This window comes from Pseudophryne corroboree (genome assembly GCF_028390025.1).
Source record: "Pseudophryne corroboree isolate aPseCor3 chromosome 5 unlocalized genomic scaffold, aPseCor3.hap2 SUPER_5_unloc_2, whole genome shotgun sequence".
In the NCBI taxonomy this organism is placed as follows: domain Eukaryota; kingdom Metazoa; phylum Chordata; class Amphibia; order Anura; family Myobatrachidae; genus Pseudophryne; species Pseudophryne corroboree.
The window spans coordinates 325,064-350,551 of record NW_026967599.1 but is presented as its reverse complement, the minus strand read 5'-3'; the positions used below and the strand labels follow the sequence as shown (position 1 = coordinate 350,551).

The 25,488-nt window shown below is 48.3% G+C and overlaps 1 protein-coding gene across 2 annotated transcripts in view; it reads right to left on the bottom strand.

The window, feature by feature from the left end:
- HASPIN (histone H3 associated protein kinase) overlaps window positions 1–25,488 on the bottom strand; it is a 213,268-nt gene that overhangs the window by 111,806 nt on the left and 75,974 nt on the right. For both annotated transcript variants that reach the window (XM_063950398.1, XM_063950399.1), the window contains 2 exons: window positions 11,321–11,506; window positions 9,618–9,723 (listed from right to left, as the gene is read on the bottom strand). In XM_063950398.1, coding sequence (XP_063806468.1) covers window positions 9,618–9,723; window positions 11,321–11,506 — 292 coding nt within the window. The remainder of the gene's footprint in view (window positions 1–9,617; window positions 9,724–11,320; window positions 11,507–25,488) is intronic.

Genomic DNA, 25,488 nt, shown 5'->3' with positions numbered 1-25,488 from the left:
GAATGCCTTTTCCTTTTAGGATCTGGCGTTCAACCGCCATGCCGTCAAACGCAGCCGCGGTAAGTCTTGAAAGAGGCAGGGACCCTGTTGAAGCAGGTCCCTTCTCAGAGGTAGAGGCCACGGATCGTCCGTGACCATCTCTTGAAGTTCCGGGTACCAAGACCTTCTTGGCCAATCCGGAGCCACTAGTATCGTTCTTACTCCGCTTTGCCGTATGATTCTCAATACCTTTGGTATGAGAGGCAGAGGAGGAAACACATACACCGACTGGTACACCCAAGGTGTTACCAGCGCGTCCACAGCTATTGCCTGCGGATCTCTTGACCTGGCGCAATACCTGTCCAGTTTTTTGTTGAGGCGAGACGCCATCATGTCCACCATTGGTCTTTCCCAACGGTTTATTAGCATGTGGAAAACTTCTGGATGAAGTCCCCACTCTCCCGGGTGAAGATCGTGTCTGCTGAGGAAGTCTGCTTCCCAGTTGTCCACGCCCGGGATGAACACTGCTGACAGTGCTATCACGTGATTCTCCGCCCAGCGAAGGATCCTGGCAGCTTCTGCCATTGCACTCCTGCTTCTTGTGCCGCCCTGTCTGTTTACATGGGCGACTGCCGTGATGTTGTCCGACTGGATCAACACCGGTCTTCCTTGAAGCAGAGGTTCCGCCTGGCTTAGAGCATTGTAGATTGCTCTTAGTTCCAGAATGTTTATGTGAAGAGACTTTTCCAGGCTCGACCACACTCCCTGGAAGTTTCTTCCTTGTGTGACTGCTCCCCAGCCTCTCAGGCTGGCGTCCGTGGTCACCAGGATCCAATCCTGTATGCCGAATCTGCGGCCCTCCAATAGATGAGCCCTCTGCAACCACCACAGAAGAGATACCCTTGTCATTGGAGACAGGGTTATCCGCAGGTGCATCTGAAGATGCGACCCTGACCATTTGTCCAACAGATCCCTTTGGAAAATTCTTGCATGGAATCTGCCGAATGGAATTGCTTCGTAAGAAGCCACCATTTTTCCCAGGACTCTTGTGCATTGATGTACAGACACCTTTCCTGGTTTTAGGAGGTTCCTGACCAGGTCGGATAACTCCTTGGCTTTTTCCTCGGGAAGAAAAACCTTTTTCTGAACCGTGTCCAGAATCATCCCTAGGAACAGCAGACGAGTTGTCGGCATTAATTGGGATTTTGGAATATTCAGAATCCATCCGTGCTGCTTTAGCACCTCTTGAGATAGTGCTAATCCCATCTCTAGCTGTTCTCTGGACCTTGCCCTTATTAGGAGATCGTCCAAGTATGGGATAATTAATACGCCTTTTCTTCGAAGAAGAATCATCATCTCGGCCATTACCTTTGTAAAGACCCGAGGTGCCGTGGACAAACCAAACGGCAGCGTCTGAAACTGATAGTGACAGTTTTGTACAACGAACCTGAGGTACCCCTGGTGTGAGGGGTAAATTGGAACGTGGAGATACGCATCCTTGATGTCCAAGGATACCATAAAGTCCCCTTCTTCCAGGTTCGCTATCACTGCTCTGAGTGACTCCATCTTGAACTTGAACTTCTTTATGTACAGGTTCAAGGACTTCAGATTTAGAATAGGCCTTACCGAGCCATCCGGCTTCGGTACCACAAATAGAGTGGAATAATACCCCTTCCCTTGTTGTAGAAGAGGTACCTTGACTATCACCTGCTGAGAGTACAGCTTGTGAATGGCTTCCAAAACCGTCTCCCTTTCGGAGGGGGACGTTGGTAAAGCAGACTTCAGGAAACGGCGAGGTGGATCTGTCTCTAATTCCAACCTGTACCCCTGAGATATTATCTGCAGGATCCAGGGATCTACCTGCGAGTGAGCCCACTGCGCGCTGTAATTTTTGAGACGACCGCCCACCGTCCCCGAGTCCGCTTGAGAAGCCCCAGCGTCATGCTGAGGCTTTTGTAGAAGCCGGGGAGGGCTTCTGTTCCTGGGAAGGAGCTGCCTGTTGCTGTCTCTTCCCTCGACCTCTGCCTCGTGGCAGATATGAATAGCCCTTTGCTCTCTTATTTTTAAAGGAACGAAAGGGCTGCGGTTGAAAAGTCGGTGCCTTTTTCTGTTGGGGAGTAGCTTGAGGTAAAAAGGTGGATTTCCCGGCTGTAGCCGTGGCCACCAAATCTGATAGACCGACTCCAAATAACTCCTCCCCTTTATACGGCAAAACTTCCATATGCAGTTTTGAATCCGCATCGCCTGTCCACTGTCGCGTCCATAAAGCTCTTCTGGCCGAAATGGACATAGCACTTACCCGTGATGCCAGTGTGCAGATATCCCTCTGTGCATCACGCATATAAAGAAATGCATCCTTTATTTGTTCTAACGACAGTAAAATATTGTCCCTGTCCAGGGTATCAATATTTTCAATCAGGGACTCTGACCAAACTACCCCAGCACTGCACATCCAGGCTGTCGCTATAGCTGGTCGTAGTATAACACCTGCATGTGTGTATATACTTTTTTGGATATTTTCCATCCTCCTATCTGATGGATCTTTAAGTGCGGCCGTCTCAGGAGAGGGTAACGCCACTTGTTTAGATAAGCGTGTTAGCGCCTTGTCCACCCTAGGAGGTGTTTCCCAGCGCTCCCTAACCTCTGGCGGGAAAGGGTATAATGCCAATAATTTCTTTGAAATTATCAGCTTTTTATCAGGGGCAACCCACGCTTCATCACACACGTCATTTAATTCTTCTGATTCAGGAAAAACTATAGGTAGTTTTTTCACACCCCACATAATACCCTGTTTAGTGGTACCTGTAGTATCAGCTAAATGTAACGCCTCCTTCATTGCCAAAATCATATAACGTGTGGCCCTACTGGAAAATACGGTTGATTCGTCACCGTCACCACTGGAATCAGTGCCTGTGTCTGGGTCTGTGTCGACCGACTGAGGCAAAGGGCGTTTCACAGCCCCTGACGGTGTTTGAGGCGCCTGGACAGGCACTAATTGATTGTCCGGCCGCCTCATGTCGTCAAACGACTGCTTAAGCGAGTTGACGCTATCCCGTAATTCCACAAATAAAGGCATCCATTCTGGTGTCGACCCCCTAGGAGGTGACATCCCCATATTTGGCAATTGCTCCGCCTCCACACCAATATCGTCCTCATACATGTCGACACACACGTACCGACACACAGCAGACACACAGGGAATGCTCTACACGAAGACAGGACCCACTAGCCCTTTGGGGAGACAGAGGGAGAGTCTGCCAGCACACACCAAAAAAGCGCTATATATGACAGGGATAGCCTTATAATAAGTGCTCCCTTATAGCTGCTTTATATATATCAAAATATTGCCATTAAATTTGCCCCCCCTCTCTGTTTTACCCTGTTTCTGTAGTGCAGTGCAGGGGAGAGACCTGGGAGCCGTCCTGACCAGCGGAGCTGTGAGAGGAAATGGCGCCGTGTGCTGAGGAGATAGGCCCCGCCCCTTTTCCGGCGGGCTCGTCTCCCGCTATTTTGTGAATCCAGGCAGGGGTTAAATATCTCCATATAGCCTCTGGGGGCTATATGTGAGGTATTTTTAGCCTTTATATAGGTTTACATTTGCCTCCCAGGGCGCCCCCCCCCAGCGCCCTGCACCCTCAGTGACTGCGTGTGAAGTGTGCTGAGAGGAAAATGGCGCACAGCTGCAGTGCTGTGCGCTACCTTTAGAAGACTGCAGGAGTCTTCAGCCGCCGATTCTGGACCTCTTCTTACTTCAGCATCTGCAAGGGGGCCGGCGGCGCGGCTCCGGTGACCATCCAGGCTGTACCTGTGATCGTCCCTCTGGAGCTAATGTCCAGTAGCCAAGAAGCCAATCCATCCTGCACGCAGGTGAGTTCACTTCTTCTCCCCTCTGTCCCTCGTTGCAGTGATCCTGTTGCCAGCAGGAATCACTGTAAAATAAAAAACCTAAGCTAAACTTTCTCTAAGCAGCTCTTTATGAGAGCCACCTAGAATTGCACCCTTCTCGGCCGGGCACAAAAATCTAACTGGAGTCTGGAGGAGGGTCATAGGGGGAGGAGCCAGTGCACACCACCTGATCTGGAAAAGCTTTACTTTTTGTGCCCTGTCTCCTGCGGAGCCGCTATTCCCCATGGTCCTTTCAGGAACCCCAGCATCCACTAGGACGATAGAGAAATACAGTCATTCATCTCCATCACCTTCCTTCAGCTACTCTCCACTCACCCTATACAGTTCAATTCATCATGTGTCAGCGTCATACAGGTGTAACCTCATCATGTGTCAGCGTCATACAGATGTAACCTCATGTGTCAGCGTCATACAGATGTAACCTCATCATGTGTCAGCGTCATACAGGTGTAGCCTCATCCTGTGTCAGCGTCATACAGGTGTAGCCTCATCCTGTGTCAGCGTCATACAGATGTAACCTCATCATGTGTCAGCGTCATACAGATGTAACCTCATCATGTGTCAGCGTCATACAGATGTAACCTCATCCTGTGTCAGCGTCATACAGATGTATCCTCATCCTGTGTCAGCGTCATACAGATGTAACCTCATCATGTGTCAGCGTCACACAGATGTAACCTCATCATGTGTCAGCGTCATATAGATGTAACCTCATCATGTGTCAGCGTCACACAGATGTAACCTCATCATGTGTCAGCGTCACACAGATGTAACCTCATCATGTGTCAGCGTCACACAGATGTAACCTCATCATGTGTCAGCGTCACACAGGTGTAACCTCATCATGTGTCAGCGTCATACAGGTGTAACCTCATCATGTGTCAGCGTCATACAGATGTAACCTCATCATGTGTCAGCGTCATACAGATGTAACCTCATCATGTGTCAGCGTCATACAGATGTAACCTCATCATGTGTCAGCGTCATACAGATGTAACCTCATCATGTGTCAGCGTCATACAGGTGTAACCTCATCATGTGTCAGCGTCATACAGGTGTATCCTTATGTGTCAGCGTCATACAGATGTAACCTCATCATGTGTCAGCGTCATACAGATGTAACCTCATCCTGTGTCAGCATCATACAGATGTAACCTCATCATGTGTCAGCGTCACACAGATGTAACCTCATCATGTGTCAGCGTCATACAGATGTAACCTCATCATGTGTCAGCGTCATACAGGTGTAACCTCATCATGTGTCAGCGTCATACAGATGTAACCTCATCATGTGTCAGCGTCATACAGATGTAACCTCATCATGTGTCAGCGTCATACAGATGTAACCTCATGTGTCAGCGTCATACAGATGTAACCTCATCATGTGTCAGCGTCATACAGGTGTAACCTCATCATGTGTCAGCGTCATACAGGTGTAACCTCATCATGTGTCAGCGTCATACAGGTGTAACCTCATCATGTGTCAGCGTCACACAGATGTAACCTCATCATGTGTCAGCGTCACACAGATGTAACCTCATCATGTGTCAGCGTCATACAGATGTATCCTCATCATGTGTCAGCGTCATACAGATGTAACCTCATCCTGTGTCAGCGTCATACAGATGTAACCTCATCCTGTGTCAGCGTCATACAGATGTAACCTCATCATGTGTCAGCGTCATACAGATGTAACCTCATCATGTGTCAGCGTCATACAGATGTAACCTCATCATGTGTCAGCGTCACACAGATGTAACCTCATCATGTGTCAGCGTCACACAGATGTAACCTCATCATGTGTCAGCGTCATACAGATGTAACCTCATCATGTGTCAGCGTCATACAGATGTAACCTCATCATGTGTCAGCGTCATACAGATGTAACCTCATCAGGTGTCAGCGTCATACAGGTGTATCCTCATCATGTGTCAGCGTCATACAGGTGTAACCTCATCATGTGTCAGCGTCATACAGATGTAACTTCATCATGTGTCAGCGTCATACAGATGTAACCTCATCATGTGTCAGCGTCACACAGATGTAACCTCATCATGTGTCAGCGTCACACAGATGTAACCTCATCATGTGTGAGCGTCATACAGATGTAACCTCATCATGTGTCAGCGTCATACAGATGTAACCTCATCATGTGTCAGCGTCATACAGATGTAACCTCATCAGGTGTCAGCGTCATACAGATGTATCCTCATCATGTGTCAGCGTCATACAGATGTAACCTCATCATGTGTCAGCGTCATACAGATGTAGCCTCATCATGTGTCAGCGTCATACAGATGTAACCTCATCATGTGTCAACGTCATACAGATGTAGCCTCATCATGTGTCAGCGTCATACAGATGTAACCTCATCATGTGTCAGCGTCATACAGATGTAACCTCATCATGTGTCAGCGTCATACAGATGTAACCTCATCATGTGTCAGCATCATACAGATGTATCCTTATGTCTCAGCGTCATACAGGTGTATCCTTATGTGTCAGCGTCATACAGGTGTATCCTTATCATGTGTCAGCGTCATACAGGTGTATCCTTATGCGTCAGCTTCATACAGGTGTGTCCTTATCATGTGTCAGCGTCATACAGGTGTATCCTTATCATGTGTCAGCTTCATACAGGTGTATCCTTATGTGTCAGCGTCATACAGGTGTATCCTTATCATGTGTCAGCGTCATACAGATGTATCCTTATGTCTCAGCGTCATACAGGTGTATCCTTATCATGTGTCAGCGTCATACACGTGTATCCTTTGTCATGTGTCAGCGTCATACAGATGTATCCTTATCATGTGTCAGCGTCATACAGGTGTATCCTTATCATGTGTCAGCGTCATACAGGTGTATCCTTATGCGTCAGCTTCATACAGGTGTGTCCTTATGTGTCAGCGTCATACAGGTGTATCCTTATCATGTGTCAGCTTCATACAGGTGTATCCTTATGTGTCAGCGTCATACAGGTGTATCCTTATCATGTGTCAGCGTCATACAGATGTATCCTTATGTCTCAGCGTCATACAGGTGTATCCTTATCATGTGTCAGCGTCATACACGTGTATCCTTTGTCATGTGTCAGCGTCATACAGATGTATCCTTATCATGTGTCAGCGTCATACAGGTGTATCCTTATCATGTGTCAGCGTCATACAGGTGTATCCTTATGTGTCAGCGTCATACAGGTGTATCCTTATGTCTCAGCGTCATACAGGTGTATCCTTATCATGTGTCAGCGTCATACAGGTGTATCCTTATCATGTGTCAGCGTCATACAGATGTATCCTTATCATGTCTCAGCGTCATACAGGTGTATCCTTATCATGTGTCAGCGTCATACAGGTGTATCCTTATGTGTCAGCGTCATACAGATGTATCCTTATCATGTCTCAGCGTCATACAGGTGTATCCTTATCATGTGTCAGCGTCATACAGATGTGTCAGCGTCATACAGGTGTATCCTTATCATGTGTCAGCGTCATACAGATGTATCCTTATCATGTCTCAGCGTCATACAGGTGTATCCTTATGTGTCAGCGTCATACAGGTGTATCCTTATGTGTCAGCGTCATACAGGTGTATCCTTATCATGTGTCAGCGTCATACAGGTGTATCCTTATCATGTGTCAGCGTCATACAGGTGTATCCTTTGTCATGTGTCAGCGTCATACAGATGTATCCTTATCATGTGTCAGCGTCATACAGGTGTATCCTTATGTGTCAGCGTCATACAGGTGTATCCTTATGTGTCAGCGTCATACAGGTGTATCCTTATGAGTCAGCGTCATACAGGTGTATCCTTATGAGTCAGCGTCATACAGGTGTATCCTTATCATGTCTCAGCGTTATACAGGTGTATCCTTATCATGTGTCAGCATCATACAGATGTATCCTTATCATGTCTCAGCGTCATACAGGTGTATCCTTATGTGTCAGCGTCATACAGGTGTATCCTTATCATGTGTCAGCGTCATACAGGTGTATCCTTATGCGTCAGCTTCATACAGGTGTGTCCTTATCATGTGTCAGCGTCATACAGGTGTATCCTTATCATGTGTCAGCGTCATACAGGTGTATCCTTATGTGTCAGCGTCATACAGGTGTATCCTTATCATGTGTCAGCGTCATACAGATGTATCCTTATGTCTCAGCGTCATACAGGTGTATCCTTATCATGTGTCAGCGTCATACACGTGTATCCTTTGTCATGTGTCAGCGTCATACAGATGTATCCTTATCATGTGTCAGCGTCATACAGGTGTATCCTTATCATGTGTCAGCGTCATACAGGTGTATCCTTATGTGTCAGCGTCATACAGGTGTATCCTTATGTCTCAGCGTCATACAGGTGTATCCTTATCATGTGTCAGCGTCATACAGGTGTATCCTTATCATGTGTCAGCGTCATACAGATGTATCCTTATCATGTCTCAGTGTCATACAGGTGTATCCTTATCATGTGTCAGCGTCATACAGGTGTATCCTTATGTGTCAGCGTCATACAGATGTATCCTTATCATGTCTCAGCGTCATACAGGTGTATCCTTATCATGTGTCAGCGTCATACAGATGTGTCAGCGTCATACAGGTGTATCCTTATCATGTGTCAGCGTCATACAGATGTATCCTTATCATGTCTCAGCGTCATACAGATGTATCCTTATCATGTCTCAGCGTCATACAGGTGTATCCTTATGTGTCAGCGTCATACAGGTGTATCCTTATCATGTGTCAGCGTCATACAGATGTATCCTTATCATGTCTCAGCGTCATACAGGTGTATCCTTATGTGTCAGCGTCATACAGATGTATCCTTATCATGTCTCAGCATCATACAGGTGTATCCTTATCATGTGTCAGCGTCATACAGGTGTATCCTTATCATGCGTCAGCTTCATACAGGTGTGTCCTTATCATGTGTCAGCGTCATACAGGTGTGTCATTATGTGTCAGCGTCATACAGATGTATCCTTATCATGTATCAGCTTCATACAGGTGTATCCTTATGTGTCAGCGTCATACAGGTGTATCCTTATCATGTGTCAGCGTCATACAGGTGTATCCTTATCATGTGTCAGCTTCATACAGGTGTATCCTTATGTGTCAGCGTCATACAGGTGTATCCTTATCATGTATCAGCGTCATACAGGTGTATCCTTTGTCATGTGTCAGCGTCATACAGGTGTATCCTTATCATGCGTCAGCGTCATACAGATGTATCCTTATGTGTCAGCGTCATACAGGTGTATCCTTATCATGTGTCAGCTTCATACAGGTGTATCCTTATGTGTCAGCGTCATACAGGTGTATCCTTATCATGTGTCAGCTTCATACAGGTGTGTCCTTATCATGTGTCAGCGTCATACAGGTGTATCCTTATGTGTCAGCGTCATACAGGTGTATCCTTATCATGTGTCAGCGTCATACAGGTGTATCCTTATCATGTGTCAGCGTCATACAGGTGTATCCTTATCATGTGTCAGCGTCATACAGATGTATCCTTATGTGTCAGCGTCATACAGGTGTATCCTTATGTGTCAGCATCATACAGGTGTATCCTTATCATGTGTCAGCGTCATACAGGTGTATCCTTATGCGTCAGCGTCATAGAGGTGTATCCTTATCATGCGTCAGCGTCATAGAGGTGTATCTCACTTTAGTGATTAATAACAAGTTTGCATTCACAGCAGAAAGGCAGAACCCCCCCCAGCCTTACTTACCGCCTCCCTTTTGGGCTTCATCGTCACGCCTGGGACCGGCGCTTTACGCCGTATGGTCACAAACCTTCTAAAAGGTGTAGAGAAAGTGAATGAAGACGTGGAGTTCCTGCAGAAAGCAGAAGAGGAGAATACGTCCTTACATGGTACACGGCATGATATATGTATATCCGTGTAAAGATCAGCATACACAGTGTGTTTCTAGTATTGCCAAAGAAGTTCTGTCATACTCTGTATACAGTGTCACACACGCACACACAGATATACAGTGTCACACACGCACACTTATACAGTGTCACACACACAGATATACAGTGTCACACACACAGATATACAGTGTCACACACACAGATATACAGTGTCACACACACAGATATACAGTGTCACACACACAGATATACAGTGTCACACACACAGATATACAGTGTCACACACACAGATATACAGTGTCAAACACACAGATATACAGTGTCACACACACAGATATACAGTGTCACACACACAGATATACAGTGTCACACACACACAGATATACAGTGTCACACACACACAGATATACAGTGTCACACACACAGATATAGTGTCAGACACGCACACACATATACAGTGTCAGACACGCGCACACACAGATATACAGTGTCACACACACACACAGATATAGTGTCAGACACGCACACACAGATATAGTGTCAGACACGCACACACACAGTGTCACACACACACAGATATACAGTGTCACACACACACAGATATACAATGTCACACACACAGATATACAGTGTCAGACACGCACACACACAGATATAGTGTCAGACACGCACACACACAGATATACAGTGTCAGACACGCACACACACAGATATACAGTGTCAGACACGCACACACACAGATATACAGTGTCAGACACGCGCACACACACAGATATACAGTGTCAGACACGCGCACACACACAGATATACAGTGTCAGACACGCGCACACACAGATATACAGTGTCAGACACGCACGCACACACACAGATAAAGTGTCAGACACGCACACACACATATACAGTGTCAGACACGCACACACAGATATACAATCTCAGGCACGCACACACAGATATACAGTGACACACACACACACACTTATTATATAAAAATACAAGTGTGACTTTTCAAAATACGAGTGTTATCTTGGGTATGTGACTCAGGGTCGGCACCCTTTAGGTCGACACCCATTGGTCGACAGGGTATAGATCGACACTAGAAATATGTCGACACTACCATTAGGTTGCCATGAGAAAATGTCGACATGTGTTTTTTGTGTCGTTTTCGCCGTCAAGTGACTGGGAACCCCAATTAGTGCCCGCGTCCCCTCGCATGGCTCGCCTCGCTCGGCACAGGTTACCATTTCCAATCGTAGTCCATGTGGATCGTAAGGTATGAAAAGGTCCAAAATAAAGTGGTGGGTGTGTCCATATTTTTGGCCAAACATTATGCTATGAACCTCAGTTTAACCCCATGTTTAATTGCAGAGATTATTATAATTGTTCTGATTGTCAGCTCTTCGCTGTTACTGTGCACCGCCATTTTCCCTCAGGTGACGTGTCACGCCTCAGTGTAAGCGTGCTCCATATTCCGCATCAGGACCTCCCCTGCGCTGAGCCGGGTCATCTCACGGGCGCACACTGCGGTAACTACAGCAGACTACCGAGCCCCATCCTCACCTCTCAGAAGCAGCACCATTTTCTTTTCCATCCCAGCAAGAACTGGAGGCAGAGTCAGATTTCCGCTGGGTTTCCTTCTGTGGGCGAAGAGATTTCTTCTTCGTCGTCTTCTTCTTCTTCCTGGACAGCCTGCGCCTCCCGGCAGGAGCCCTCAGACTCTCCCGCTCACAGGCCACGCTTCCTTTCCTGGAAAACAAAGAGGGTGCTGAGCATAGGGATATACAGAAGGTGAGCACCACAATCTGCTTACATACAGTGGAACCCTCTATCTGTATAGCGCGGGTGGCGTAATGGTTAGCATTACTGACTAACAGCAATGAGGTCTTAGGGTTGATTCCCCTCCAAGGCCTTATCCGCTCGCCCCCTCTGCACAAGATCTGCGTCTCTCACCCACACTCATCACCTGCTCCCAGTCACAGGGCTGTATTCAGGCTGCACACACTGTGAAATTCCTTCCCACGCACAAGACTTTCCTCTAGTCTCCAACCCTTCCAGCAATCCCTGATAACTCCTCAGGCAACTTCTCATGTCCCAAAGACACCAACATAACCCACATACGCTATTCTAACCCATTACCTCCACTCTATACAGTACACTCAATGTTACATATGTTCTTCCTACACTCGCACATCCCGCTGACCCCAGGCCAACGCCGCAGTGTGACCGGATCATACAGCCACCAAGACCTTCCGCAATCTGGCTGGCCTGATATGCAATATGTATCACATGCCCATAAGCAGTCACATCAATCTAATGGGGTGCACAACCAAGCACTGCCCCAGTAGCCCAAATATAATTCTGGATCAAAAATAACTGGAAGCGACGCCTGTCGCCATCACACATACAGCAGGTCTATTATTACTTCATCTCAAGCCAAGTTTATGTCACGTGTCAGCTGGCGTTTCACATAACTCAGCATCTATTATTTATATGGGGCAGCACGGATGGTGTAGTGGTTAGCATTACTGCATCACAGCACTGAGGTCATGGGTTCAATTCCCACCACGGCCCTAACTGTGTGGAGTTTGTATGCTCTCCCCGTACTTGCGTGGGTTTCCTCCGGGTACTCCGGTTTCCTCCCACAATCCAAATATATACTGGTAGGTTACTTGTCTCCTAACACAAATTACCCCTAGTGTGAATGTGTGTACATGTGATAGGGAATATAGAGTGTAAGCTCCACTGGGGCAGGGACTGATGTGACTGGCCAAATATTCTCTGTACAGCGCTGCGGAATATGTGTGCGCTATAATAAGATTTTAATAACTTACCGGTAAATCCTTTTCTAGTAGTCCGTAGAGGATGCTGGGGTCCATATTAGTACCATGGGGTATAGACGGGTCCACCAGGAGCCATGGGCACTTTAAGACTTTGAGAGGGTGGGCTGGCTCCTCCCTCTATGCCCCTCCTACCAGACTCAGTCTAGAAACTGTGCCCGAGGAGACAGACAACTTCGAGAGAAGGATTATACACAGATAGTGGTGAGATTCACACCAGCTCACACATACAAGGCAAACCAAGCTAACCAGCTTGCAAACTCAGCAACGGCTGAATAACATTACTTAACCAAATAAAAAATAAGATTTTACTTACCGATAAATCTATTTCTCGTAGTCCGTAGTGGATGCTGGGACTCCGTAAGGACCATGGGGAATAGCGGCTCCGCAGGAGACAGGGCACAAAATAAAAGCTTAAGGATCAGGTGGTGTGCACTGGCTCCTCCCCCTATGACCCTCCTCCAAGCCTCAGTTAGGATACTGTGCCCGGACGAGCGTACATAATAAGGAAGGATATTGAATCCCGGGTAAGACTCATACCAGCCACACCAATCACACCGTACAACTTGTGATCTGAACCCAGTTAACAGTATGATAAACGCAAAGGAGCCTCTGAAAAGATGGCTCACAACAATAATAACCCGAATCTTTGTAACAATAACTATATACAAGTATTGCAGACAATCCGCACTAGGGATGGGCGCCCAGCATCCACTACGGACTACGAGAAATAGATTTATCGGTAAGTAAAATCTTATTTTCTCTGACGTCCTAGTGGATGCTGGGACTCCGTAAGGACCATGGGGATTATACCAAAGCTCCCAAACGGGCGGGAGAGTGCGGATGACTCTGCAGCACCGAATGAGAGAACTCCAGGTCCTCCTCAGCCAGGGTATCAAATTTGTAGAATTTAGCAAACGTGTTTGCCCCTGACCAAGTAGCTGCTCGGCAAAGTTGTAAAGCCGAGACCCCTCGGGCAGCCGCCCAAGATGAGCCCACTTTCCTTGTGGAATGGGCTTTTACTGATTTTGGCTGTGGCAATCCTGCCACAGAATGTGCAAGCTGAATTTTACTACAAATCCAACGAGCAATCGTCTGCTTAGAAGCAGGAGCACCCAGCTTGTTGGGTGCATACAGGATAAACAGCGAGTCAGATTTTCTGACTCCAGCCGTCCTGGAAACATATATTTTCAAGGCCCTGACAACGTCAAGCAACTTAGAGTCCTCTAAGTCCCTGGTAGCCGCAGGTACCACAATAGGTTGGTTCATGTGAAATGCAGAAACCACCTTAGGTAGAAATTGAGGACGAGTCCTCAATTCCGCCCTGTCAGAATGAAAAATTAAGTAAGGGCTTTTATATGATAAAGCCGCCAATTCTGACACACGCCTGGCTGAAGCCAAGGCTAACAGCATCGACACCTTCCATGTGAGATATTTTAAGTCCACAGTGGAAAGTGGTTCAAACCAATGTGACTTTAGAAAACTCAACACCACATTGAGATCCCAAGGTGCCACTGGAGGCACAAAAGGAGGCTGTATGTGCAGCACCCCTTTTACAAATGTCTGAACTTCAGGTACTGAAGCCAGTTCTTTCTGGAAGAAAATCGACAGGGCCGAAATTTGAACCTTAATGGACCCTAATTTTAGGCCCATAGACAGTCCTGTTTGCAGGAAATGAAGGAAACGACCCAGTTGAAATTCCTCTGTAGGGGCCTTCTTGGCCTCACACCACGCAACATATTTACGCCAAATGCGGTGATAATGTTTTGCGGTTACGTCCTTCCTGGCTTTGACCAGAGTAGGGATGACTTCTTCTGGAATGCCTTTTTCCCTCAGGATCCGGCGTTCAACCGCCATGCCGTCAAACGCAGCCGCGGTAAGTCCTGGAACAGACAAGGCCCCTGCAGTAGCAGGTCCTTTCTTAGAGGTAGAGGCCACGGTTCGTCCGTGAGCATCTCTTGAAGTTCCGGGTACCAAGTCCGTCTTGGCCAATCCGGAACCACGAGTATAGTTCTTACTCCTCTCCTTCTTATGATTCTCAGTACTTTTGGTATGAGAGGCAGAGGAGGGAACACATACACTGACTGGTACACCCACGGCGTTACCAGAGCGTCCACTGCTATTGCCTGAGGGTCCCTTGACCTGGCGCAATATCTGTCCAGTTTTTTGTTTAGACGTGACGCCATCATGTCCACCTTTGGTTTTTCCCAACGGTTTACAATCAGGTGGAAGACTTCTGGGTGAAGTCCCCACTCTCCCGGGTGAAGGTCGTGTCTGCTGAGGAAGTCTGCTTCCCAGTTGTCCACTCCCGGAATGAATACTGCTGACAGTGCTATCACATGATTTTCCGCCCAGCGAAGAATCCTTGCAGCTTCTGCCATTGCCCTCCTGCTTCTCGTGCCGCCCTGTCTGTTTACGTGGGCGACTGACGTGATGTTGTCCGATTGGATCAACACCGCCTGACCCTGAAGCAGAGGTTTTGCTTGACTTAGGGCATTGTAAATGGCCCTTAGTTCCAGAATGTTTATATGAAGAGACGTTTCCAAGCTTGACCACAGGCCCTGGAAATTTCTTCCCTGTGTGACTGCTCCCCAGCCTCTCAGGCTGGCATCCGTGGTTACCAGGATCCAATCCTGAATGCCAAATCTGCGGCCCTCTAGTAGATGAGCACTCTGCAGCCACCACAGGAGAGACACCCTTGTCCTTGGCGACAGGGTTATCCGCTGATGCATCTGCAGATGCGATCCGGACTATTTGTCCAGTAGATCCCACTGAAATGTTCTTGCATGGAATCTTCCGAATGGAATCGCTTCGTAAGAAGCCACCATTTTCCCCAGGACCCTCGTGCACTGATGCACTGAGACCTGTCCTGGTTTTAGGAGGTTCCTGACTAGCTCGGATAACTCCCTGGCCTTCTCCTCCGGGAGAAACACCTTCTTCTGGACTGTGTCCAGAATCATTCCTAGGAACAGTAGACGTGTCGTTGGAATCAGCTGCGATTTTGGAATATTTAGAATCCACCCGTGCTGACGTAACACTACCTGAGATAGTGCTACTCCGACTTCTAACTGTTCCCTGGATCTTGCCCTTATCAGGAGATCGTCCAAGTAAGGGATAATTAAAATGCCTTTTCTTCGTAGAAGAATCATCATTTCGGCCATTACCTTGGTAAAGACCCGAGGTGCCGTGGACAATCCAAACGGCAGCGTCTGAAACTGATAATGACAGTTTTGTACTACAAACCTGAGGTACCCTTGGTGAGAAGGGTATATCGGGACGTGGAGATAAGCATCTTTGATGTCCAGAGACACCATATAGTCCCCTTCTTCCAGGTTTGCTATCACTGCTCTGAGTGACTCCATCTTGAACTTGAACTTTTTTATGTAGAGGTTCAAGGACTTCAGATTTAGAATAGGCCTTACCGAGCCATCCGGCTTCGGTACCACAAATAGAGTGGAATAATACCCCTTTCCTTGTTGTAATAGGGGTACTTTGACTATCACCTGCTGAGCGTACAGCTTGTGAATGGCTTCCAACACCCTCTCCCTTTCGGAAGAGACGGTTGGTAAGGCAGACTTCAGGAAACGATGAGGAGGATCCGTCTCTAATTCCAACCTGTACCCCTGAGATATTATCTGCAGGATCCAGGGGTCTACCTGCGAGTGAGCCCACTGCGCGTTGAAATTCTTGAGACGGGCCCCCACCATATCTGAGTCTGCTTGTAAAGCCCCAGCGTCATGCTGAAGACTTGGCAGAAGCAGGGGAGGGCTTCTGCTCCTGTGAAGCGGCTGCATGGTGCAGTCTTTTTCCTCTTCCTCTGCCCCGGGGCAGAAAAGAATGGCCTTTTGCTCGCTTGTACTTATGGGAACGAAAGGACTGAGTTTGAAAAGACGGTGTCTTTTTCTGCTGATGTGGAGTGACCTGGGGTAAAAAGGTGGATTTTCCAGCCGTTGCCGTGGCCACCAGGTCCGATAGACCAGCCCCAAATAACTCCTCCCCTTTATACGGCAATACTTCCATGTGCCGTTTGGAATCCGCATCCCCTGACCACTGTCGCGTCCATAACGCTCTTCTGGCAGAGATGGACATAGCACTTACTCTTGATGCCAGGGTGCAAATATCCCTCTGTGCATCACGCATATATAGTAATGCATCCTTTAAATGTTCTATAGTTAACAAAATATTGTCCCTATCCAGGGTATCAATATTCTCGGTCAGGGAATCCGACCAAGCCACCCCAGCTCTGCACATCCAGGCTGAGGCGATTGCTGGTCGCAGTATAACACCAGTATGTGTGTATATACTTTTTAGGATATTTTCCAGCCTTCTATCAGCTGGTTCTTTGAGGGTAGCCGTATCAGGAGACGGTAACGCTACTTGTTTTGATAAACGTGTGAGCGCCCTATCTACCCTAGGGGGTGTTTCCCAACGCGCCCTAACCTCTGGCGGGAAAGGATATAATGCTAATAATTTTTTAGAAATTAGCTGTTTTTTTATCGGGGGAAACCCACGCTTTTTCACACATCTCATTTATTTCCTCTGACTCAGGAAAAAATATTGGTAGTTTTTTCTCACCCCACATAATACCCTTCTTTGTGGTACTTGTAGTGTCAGAAAGGTTCAATGCCTCTTTCATTGCCGTGATCATGTAACGTGTGGCCCTACTGGACATTACGTTTGTCTCGTCACCGTCGACACTAGACTCAGTATCTGTGTCAGGGTCTGTGTCGACCCACTGAGGTAACGGGCGTTTTAGCGCCCCTGACGGTGTTTGAGACGCCTGGACAGGCACTAATTGATTTGCCGGCTGTCTCATGTCGTCAACAGTTTTTTGCAAATTGCTGACATTATCACTTAATTGTTTAAATACAATCATCCAGTCAGGTGTCGACTCCCTAGGGGGTGACATCACCAACGCAGGCAACTGCTCCGCCTCCACATAATTTTCCTCCTCATACATGTCGACACACGCGTACCGACACACAGCACACACACCGGGAATGCTCTGATAGAGGACAGGACCCCACTTAGCCCTTTGGAGAGACAGAGGGAGAGTCTGCCAGCACACACCCAGCGCTATATATATATATATACAGGGATAACCTTATATAAGTGTTACTCCCTTATAGCTGCTGTTAATATATTTATTTGCTGCCAAACGTGCCCCCCCTTCTCTTTTTTACCCTGATTCTGAAGCAGGACTGCAGGGGAGAGTCAGGGAGCCGTCCTTCCAGCGGAGCTGTGAGGGAAAATGGCGCTTGTGTGCTGAGGAGATAGGCTCCACCCCTTCACGACGTCCTTATCTCCCGCTTTTTTGTGTAAAATGGCAGGGGATTAAAATACATCCATATAGCCCAGGAGCTATATGTGATGTATTCTGTTTTGCCACCTAAGGTATTCTGTTATATTGCATCTCAGGGCGCTCCCCCCCCAGCGCCCTGCACCCTCAGTGACCGGAGTGTGAAGTGTGCTGAGAGCAATGGCGCACAGCTGCGGTGCTGTGCGCTACCTTAGTCTGAAGACAGGAAGTCTTCTGCCGCCGATTTCACCGGACCTCTTCGTCTCTTCTGGCTCTGTAAGGGGGACGGCGGCGCGGCTCTGGGACCCATCCAGGCTGAACCTGTGATCGTCCCTCTGGAGCTAGTGTCCAGTAGCCTAAGAAACCCGATCCACTCTGCACTCAGGTGAGTCCGTTTCTTCTCCCCTTAGTCCCACGATGCAGTGAGCCTGTTGCCAGCAGGACTCACTGAAAATAAAAAAACCTAACTAAACTTTTATTCTAAGCAGCTCAGGAGAGCCACCTAGATTGCACCCTTCTCGGCCGGGCACAAAAATCTAACTGAGGCTTGGAGGAGGGTCATAGGGGGAGGAGCCAGTGCACACCACCTGATCCTTAAGCTTTTATTTTGTGCCCTGTCTCCTGCGGAGCCGCTATTCCCCATGGTCCTTACGGAGTCCCAGCATCCACTAGGACGTCAGAGAAAAAACAGTACTTCACCAAGAACTAAGCAGTACTGAATTAAATAACCACTGCAGGATCACGAAGCGCTGGGCGGGCACCCAGCATCCTCTACGGACTACGAGAAAAGGATTTACGGGTAGGTAATTAAAATCCTATTTTCTCTTACATCCTAGAGGATGCTGGGGTCCATATTAGTACCGTGGGGATGTACCAAAGCTCCCAGAACGGGAGGGAGAGCGTGGAGGCTCCTGCAGAACTGTTTGGCCTCTGAGCACCTAAAGTTTGGTCAAAGTATGGAACTTGTAGAACTTAGCAAACATGTTCGACCCAGACCAAGTAGCTGCACGGCAAAGTTGTAAAGCCGAGACACCCGGGGCAGCCTTCCAGGAAGACCCCACCTTACGAGTAGAGTGGGCCTTAACAGATTTTGGACACTGCAACCCAGCCGTAGAATATGCATGCTGGATAGGGACCCTGATCCAGCGAGATATCGTCTGCTTAGACGCAGGACACCCAATTTTCTTGGGATCCAACAGAACAAACAGAGTCCGATTTCTGTGACGAGCTGTCGTCTTCACGTAAATTTTCAGAGCCCTTACAACATCCAAGGACTATGATGGAATTGAGGAGTCAGTAGCAACTGGCACCACAATACGTTGGTTGATATGAAATGCCGACACAACCTTCGGAAAGGAACTGCTGAAGTGTTCGGAGCTCAGCTCTATCTTCATGGAAGATCAAGTAGGGGCTTTTACAAGACAAAGCCCCCAACTCCGACACACGCCTAGCAGAAGCCAAGGCCAACAAAGTGACAGCCTTCCACGTGAGAAACTTGACCTCAACCTCCTGTAGAGGCTCGAACCAACCCGATTGGAGGATCTGTAACACCACGTTAAGATCCCAGGGCGCCGTAGGTGGCATAAAGGGAGGCTGGATGTGCAGAACCCCTTTCAAGAAAGTCTGAACCTAAGGAAGTGAAGCCAGTTGATTCTGGAAGAAAACGGATAAGGCCGAAATGTGGACCTTTACGGAACCCAAAATCTCAGGCCCATATCCACACCTGCTTGCAGGAAGAGGAGAAACCGTCCCAGTTGAAATTCCACTGTAGGAAACTTCTTGGATTCACACCAAGATACATACTATTTCCAAATGCGATGGTAATGTTTAGACGTTACTCCTTTCCTAGACTGTATCAGGGTAGGAATAACCTTGTTCGAAATGCCCTTCCGAGCTAAAATCTGGCGTTCAACCTCCATGCTGTCAAACATAGCTGTGGTAAGTCTTGATAAGCGAACGGCCCCTGTCGCAGAAGGTCCTCCCGAAGAGGAAGAGGCTGAGGATCTTCCAGCAATAGATCCAGAAGACCCGCGTACCAAGCCCTTCTTGGCCAGTCCGAAGCAATGAGGATTGCCTGAACTCCTGTTCTCTTTATGAGTTTTAGAATCCGTGGAATGAGTGGAAGAGGAGGAAATACGTACATTGTCTGGAACACCCACGGAGTCACCAGGGTGTCCACCGCCATTGCTTGTGTGTCTCTTGACCTGGAACAATACCTCCGAAGCTTCTTGTTGAGACGGGAGGCCATCATGTCTATTTGAGGTACACCTGAAAGACTTGTCACCTCCATGAACACCTCCGGATGGAGGCCCCACTCTCCTGGATGGAGATCGTGTCTGCTGAGGAAGTCTGCTTCCCAGTTGTACACTCCCAAAATGAAGATTGCTGACAGTGCCAACGCGTACCTTTCTGCCCAGAGGAGGATTCTTGTTACCTCTGACATTGCAGCTCTGCTCTTCGTTCCACCCTGTATGTATGTAGGCCACCGTCGTTACATTGTCTGACTGCACCTGAATGCGGCGCTTGTAGAAGGCCGTTGTACACGGCTCTTAGCTCCAGAATGTTTATTGGAAGAATGGATTCCAGTCTTGACAACCTTTCTTGGAAGGTTTCCCCTTGGGTGACTGTGCCCCAACCTCTGAGACTCGCATCCGTGGTTAGAAGGATCCAGTTCTGAATCCCGAACCTGCGTCCCTCGAGAAGGTGAGGCAGCTGTAGCCACCACAGGAGTGAAATCCTGGCTTTCGGCGACAGACGTATCCTCTGGTGCATGTGCAGGTGAGATCCCGACCACTCGTCCAGAAGATCCAGTTGAAAGAACCGTGCATGAAATCTTCCGTACTGTAGAGCCTCGTAGTAGCTAACCATCTTCCCCAGAAGGCAAATGCACTGATGAACCGATACCCGGGCAGGTCTCAAGACATCCCGGACCATCGTTTGTATCACCAATGCTTTTTCCACCGGAAGAAATACCCTCTGCACCTCCGTGTCGAGGATCATCCCTAGGAAAGAATCTCCTTGTCGGCTCCAAGTGTGACTTTGGAAGATTCAGGATCCATCTGCGTTCCCTGAGCAGTCGAGTCGTGAGAGCAATGGACTGCAACAACCTCTCCCTGTAAGATGCCTTTATCAGCAGATCATCCAGATATGGAATAATATTCACCCCCTGCTTGCGGAGGAGGATCATCATCTCTGCCATTACCTTGTTGAACACCCTCGGTGCTGTGGAGAGGCCGAATGGCAGTGCCTGGAACTGATAGTGACAATCCAACAGTGCAAATATGAGATAAGCCTGGTGTGGCGGCCAAATCGGAATGTGGAGGTACGCATCCTTGATATCTAGAGATACCAGGTACTCTCCCTCCTCTAGCCCTGAGATCACCGCTCTCAGACTCCAATTTGAACGGATTAGCGACTTCAGGTTCAAAATTGGCCAGACCGAACTATCCAGTTTCGGTACCACGGAAAAGGTTTGAATAGTAACCCTGGTGTACCAGATGATGTGGAACTGGAACAATAACAGCAGACCTTTGCAATTTGTGAAGGATAGCCCTTTCTGTCAGCAAAGCTGGCAGGCCTGATTTGAAGAACCTGTGGGGTGGGAGCTCTTGAAACTCCCGTTTGTATCCCTGGGACACAATATCCAGTACCCAGGGTTCCAGACCGGACAATACAACCAGACGCGACTGAAACGTCTGAGCCTCGCTCCCACCTGCCCGTTCTCCAGGCAGGAAGGTCCAACATCATGCTGAGGATTTTGAGCACACAGAGGCAGGTTTCTGGTCTTGGGAACCAGCAGGTGCCGGCTTTTTGGATTTTGCACGCCCACCTCTGAAGAAAGTGGTAGGAGCGTTGGACTTTTTTGCTTTTGCAGACCGAAAGGACTGCACAGAGGACGTAGAAAAAGGTTTTTTCGTCGTCGGAGAAGCTGAGGGAAGAAAGGTTGACTTACCAGCGGTTGTCGTGGAGATCCACGCATCCAATGCTTCCCCAAATAGAGCCTGACCTGTAAAGGGTAGGTTCTCCCCACTTCTCCTGGATTCCGCGTCTGCCGACCACTGGCGTAGCCTGAGTCCCCTGCGTGCTGAAACAGCCATGGACGACGTCCTTGCAGTCAGTTTACCCACGGTCCTTCATGGCCTCCACCATGAAACCCGCAGAATCCTGTAAGTTATGTAAAAACAATTAAATGTCAGTCCTATCCATAGAATCTAATTCCTCTAGTAACGTGCCTGACCACTTTACTATGGCTTTAGATATCCATGCACAGGCAATAGTGGGCTTAATGCCACTCCTGGAGCAGTGTATATGGATTTGAGCGTAGTTTCAATTTTGCGGTCTGCCGGTTCTTTCAAAGCGGTAGACCCCGGGACAGGTAAAACCACCTTCTTAGACAGTCTAGATACAGAAGCGTCAACAATAGGTGTGTTTTCCCACTTTTTCCTATCATCCTCAGGGAAAGGAAAAGCTACAAGAACCCTTTTTGGAATCTGGAATTTTTTCTTTGGATTTTCCTAGGATTTTTCAAACAATGCATTTAATTCCTTAGACGCAGGGAAGGTCAGGGAGACTTTCTTATTGTCTGCAAAGTAAGCCTCCTCTACCTGCTCAGGCGGTTTGTCAGTAATGTGTAACAAATCCCTAATAGCCTCAATCATGGGTTGCACCCCAGGGAAGCCTCACCCCCCCCCCCCCCCCGCACATCCGCATAACCCTCTGCCGTGTCAGAGTCGGTGTCCATGTCGATCTGCATAATTTAAGCAAGCGCACGTTTCTTGGACACACCAGGGGATTTTGAGATAGTGGGGATGGAACCAGACAAAACCTCCACAGATTGAGACTCATACCCCTTTCACATCGCACAAATAACCCGGTATCGACACGGCATATTGCCGTGTCGATACGGATCAGTGTGCGATGTGAAAGCACTTTCCAAGAATTAGCGGGTCGTCTGACCCGGTAATTCAACCCGGTATAAAAGAAGGATTATACCCGGGTTGAATACCGGGTCAGGTGCAGTGTGAATGGGAGCCGTGTCGATGCGACACGGATCCCATTCACAGCATAGGGAGAGGCGGCGCAGGAGATGAGCTCATCTCCCAGCGCCGCCTCCACCCCCGCCCCTGCTGCGCCCCCCCCGCTGCTATGGCAACCGACCCGGTATATTGCCGGGTCGGAAAGCCAGCAAAGGAGCGCAAATGCCGGATCCCACCCGGTAAGAACACGTTTCTTTTACCGGGTGGGATCCGGCATTTGCGATCTGAATGCGGTATGAATCACAGATTTAAAACAATGTGCAATCCTAGTAGAAATCTGGGATATCATTCCCTTAATAGAAGCCACCCACTGGGGCTCAGATTCGAAAGGCTGAGACAAAAATAAGATTTTAAACCTACCGGTAAATCTATTTCTCCTAGTCCATAGAGGATGCTGGGGACTCCATAAGGACCATGGGGTATAGACGGGCTCCGCAGGAGATAGGGCACCTAAAAAGAACTTTGACTATGGGTGTGCACTGGCTCCTCCCTCTATGCCCCTCCTCCAGACCTCAGTTAGAGAACTGTGCCCAGAGGAGATGGACAATACAAGGCAGGATTTAGCAATCCAAGGGCAAGAGTCATACCAGCCACACCAATCATACCATGTAACCTGGAACATACATAACCAGTTAACAGTATGAACAAAAACAACAGTAACGGTCCTAGACCGATGTCAACTGTAACATAACCCTTATGTAAGCAACAACTATATACAAGTCTTGCAGAGTTTCCGCACTGGGACGGGCGCCCAGCATCCTCTACGGACTAGGAGAAATAGATTTACCGGTAGGTTTAAAATCTTATTTTCTCTTACGTCCTAGAGGATGCTGGGGACTCCGTAAGGACCATGGGGTTTATACCAAAGCATCCAATCGGGCGGGAGAGTGCGTATGACTCTGCAGCACCGACTGAGCAAACGCTAGGTCCTCATCAGCCAGGGTATCAAACTTGTAGAATTTAGCAAAAGTGTTTGACCCCGACCAAGTCGCCGCTCGGCAAAGTTGTATGCCAAGACGCCTCGGGTAGCCGCCCAAGAAGAGCCCACCTTCATAGTGGAATGGGCCTTAACCGAATTTGGTACCGGCAATCCAGCCATAGAGTGAGCCTGCTGAATCGTATTACAGATCCAGCGAGCAATAGTCTGCTTCGAAGCAGGAGCGCCAATCTTATTGGCCGCATACAGGACAAACAGAGCCTCTGTTTTCCTAATTCTAGCCGTCCTGGCTACATAAATTTTTAAGGCCCTGACTACGTCCAGGGATCTGGAATCCTCCAGGTCACTTGTAGCCACAGGCACCACAATAGGTTGATTCATATGGAACGAAGAAACCACTTTAGGCAAAAATTGCGGACGTGTCCTCAATTCAGCTCGATCCACATGAAAAATCAAGTAGGGGCTCTTGTGTGACAAAGCCGCCAATTCTGACACTCGCCTTGCTGATGCTAAGGCCAACAACATGACCACCTTTCAGGTAAGAAATTTCAACTCAACCTTGTTAAGCGGTTCAAACCAGTGTGATTTTAGGAACTGCAACACCACGTTCAGGTCCCATGGTGCCACTGGAGGCACAAAAGGGGGCTGGATGTGCAGCACTCCCTTAACAAACGTCTGGACTTCTGGAAGAGAAGCCAATTCCTTCTGAAAGAAAATCGAGAGGGCCGAAATTTGTACCTTAACAGAGCCTAATTTCAGGCCCATATCCACTCCTGTCTGTAGGAAGTGGAGAAGACGACCCAGATGAAAATCTTCCGTAGGTGCATTCTTGGTCTCACACCAAGACACATACTTTCGCCAGATACGGTGATAATGTTTTACCGTCACCTCCTTCCTAGCCTTTATTAAAGTAGGGATGACCTCTTCCGGAATCCCCTTTTTCGCTAGGATTCGGCGTTCAACCACCATGCCGTCAAACATAACCGCGGTAAGTCTTGAAATACACAGGGCCCCTGCTGCAACAGGTCTTCCCTCAGAGGAAGAGGCCAGGGATCTCCTGTGAGCATCTCTTGTAGATCCGAGTACCAGGCCCTTCGAGGCCAGTCTGGGACAACGAGTATTGTCTGTACTCTTCTTCGTCTTATGATCCTCAACACTTTTGTGATGAGAGGAAGAGGAGGAAACACGTAGACCGATTTGAACACCCACGGTGTTACTAGAGCGTCTACTGCTACTGCCTGAGGGTCCCGAGACCTGGCGCAATACCTCCGAAGTTTTTTGTTGTGGCGTGACGCCATCATGTCTATTTGAGGAGTTCCCCAAAGACGTGTTACGTCTGCAAAGACTTCTTGATGAAGTCCCCACTCTCCTGGATGGAGATCGTGTCTGCTGAGGAAGTCTGCTTCCCAGTTGTCCACTCCCGGAATGAAGACAGCCGACAGAGCGCTTACATGATTTTCCGCCCAGCGAAGGATCCTTGTGGCTTCCGCCATCGCGACTCTGCTTCTTGTCCCGCCTTGGCGGTTCACATGAGCCACTGCTGTGACATTGTCTGATTGAATCAGAACCGGTAGGTTTCGAAGAAAACTCTCCGCTTGTCGAAGGCCGTTGTAAACGGC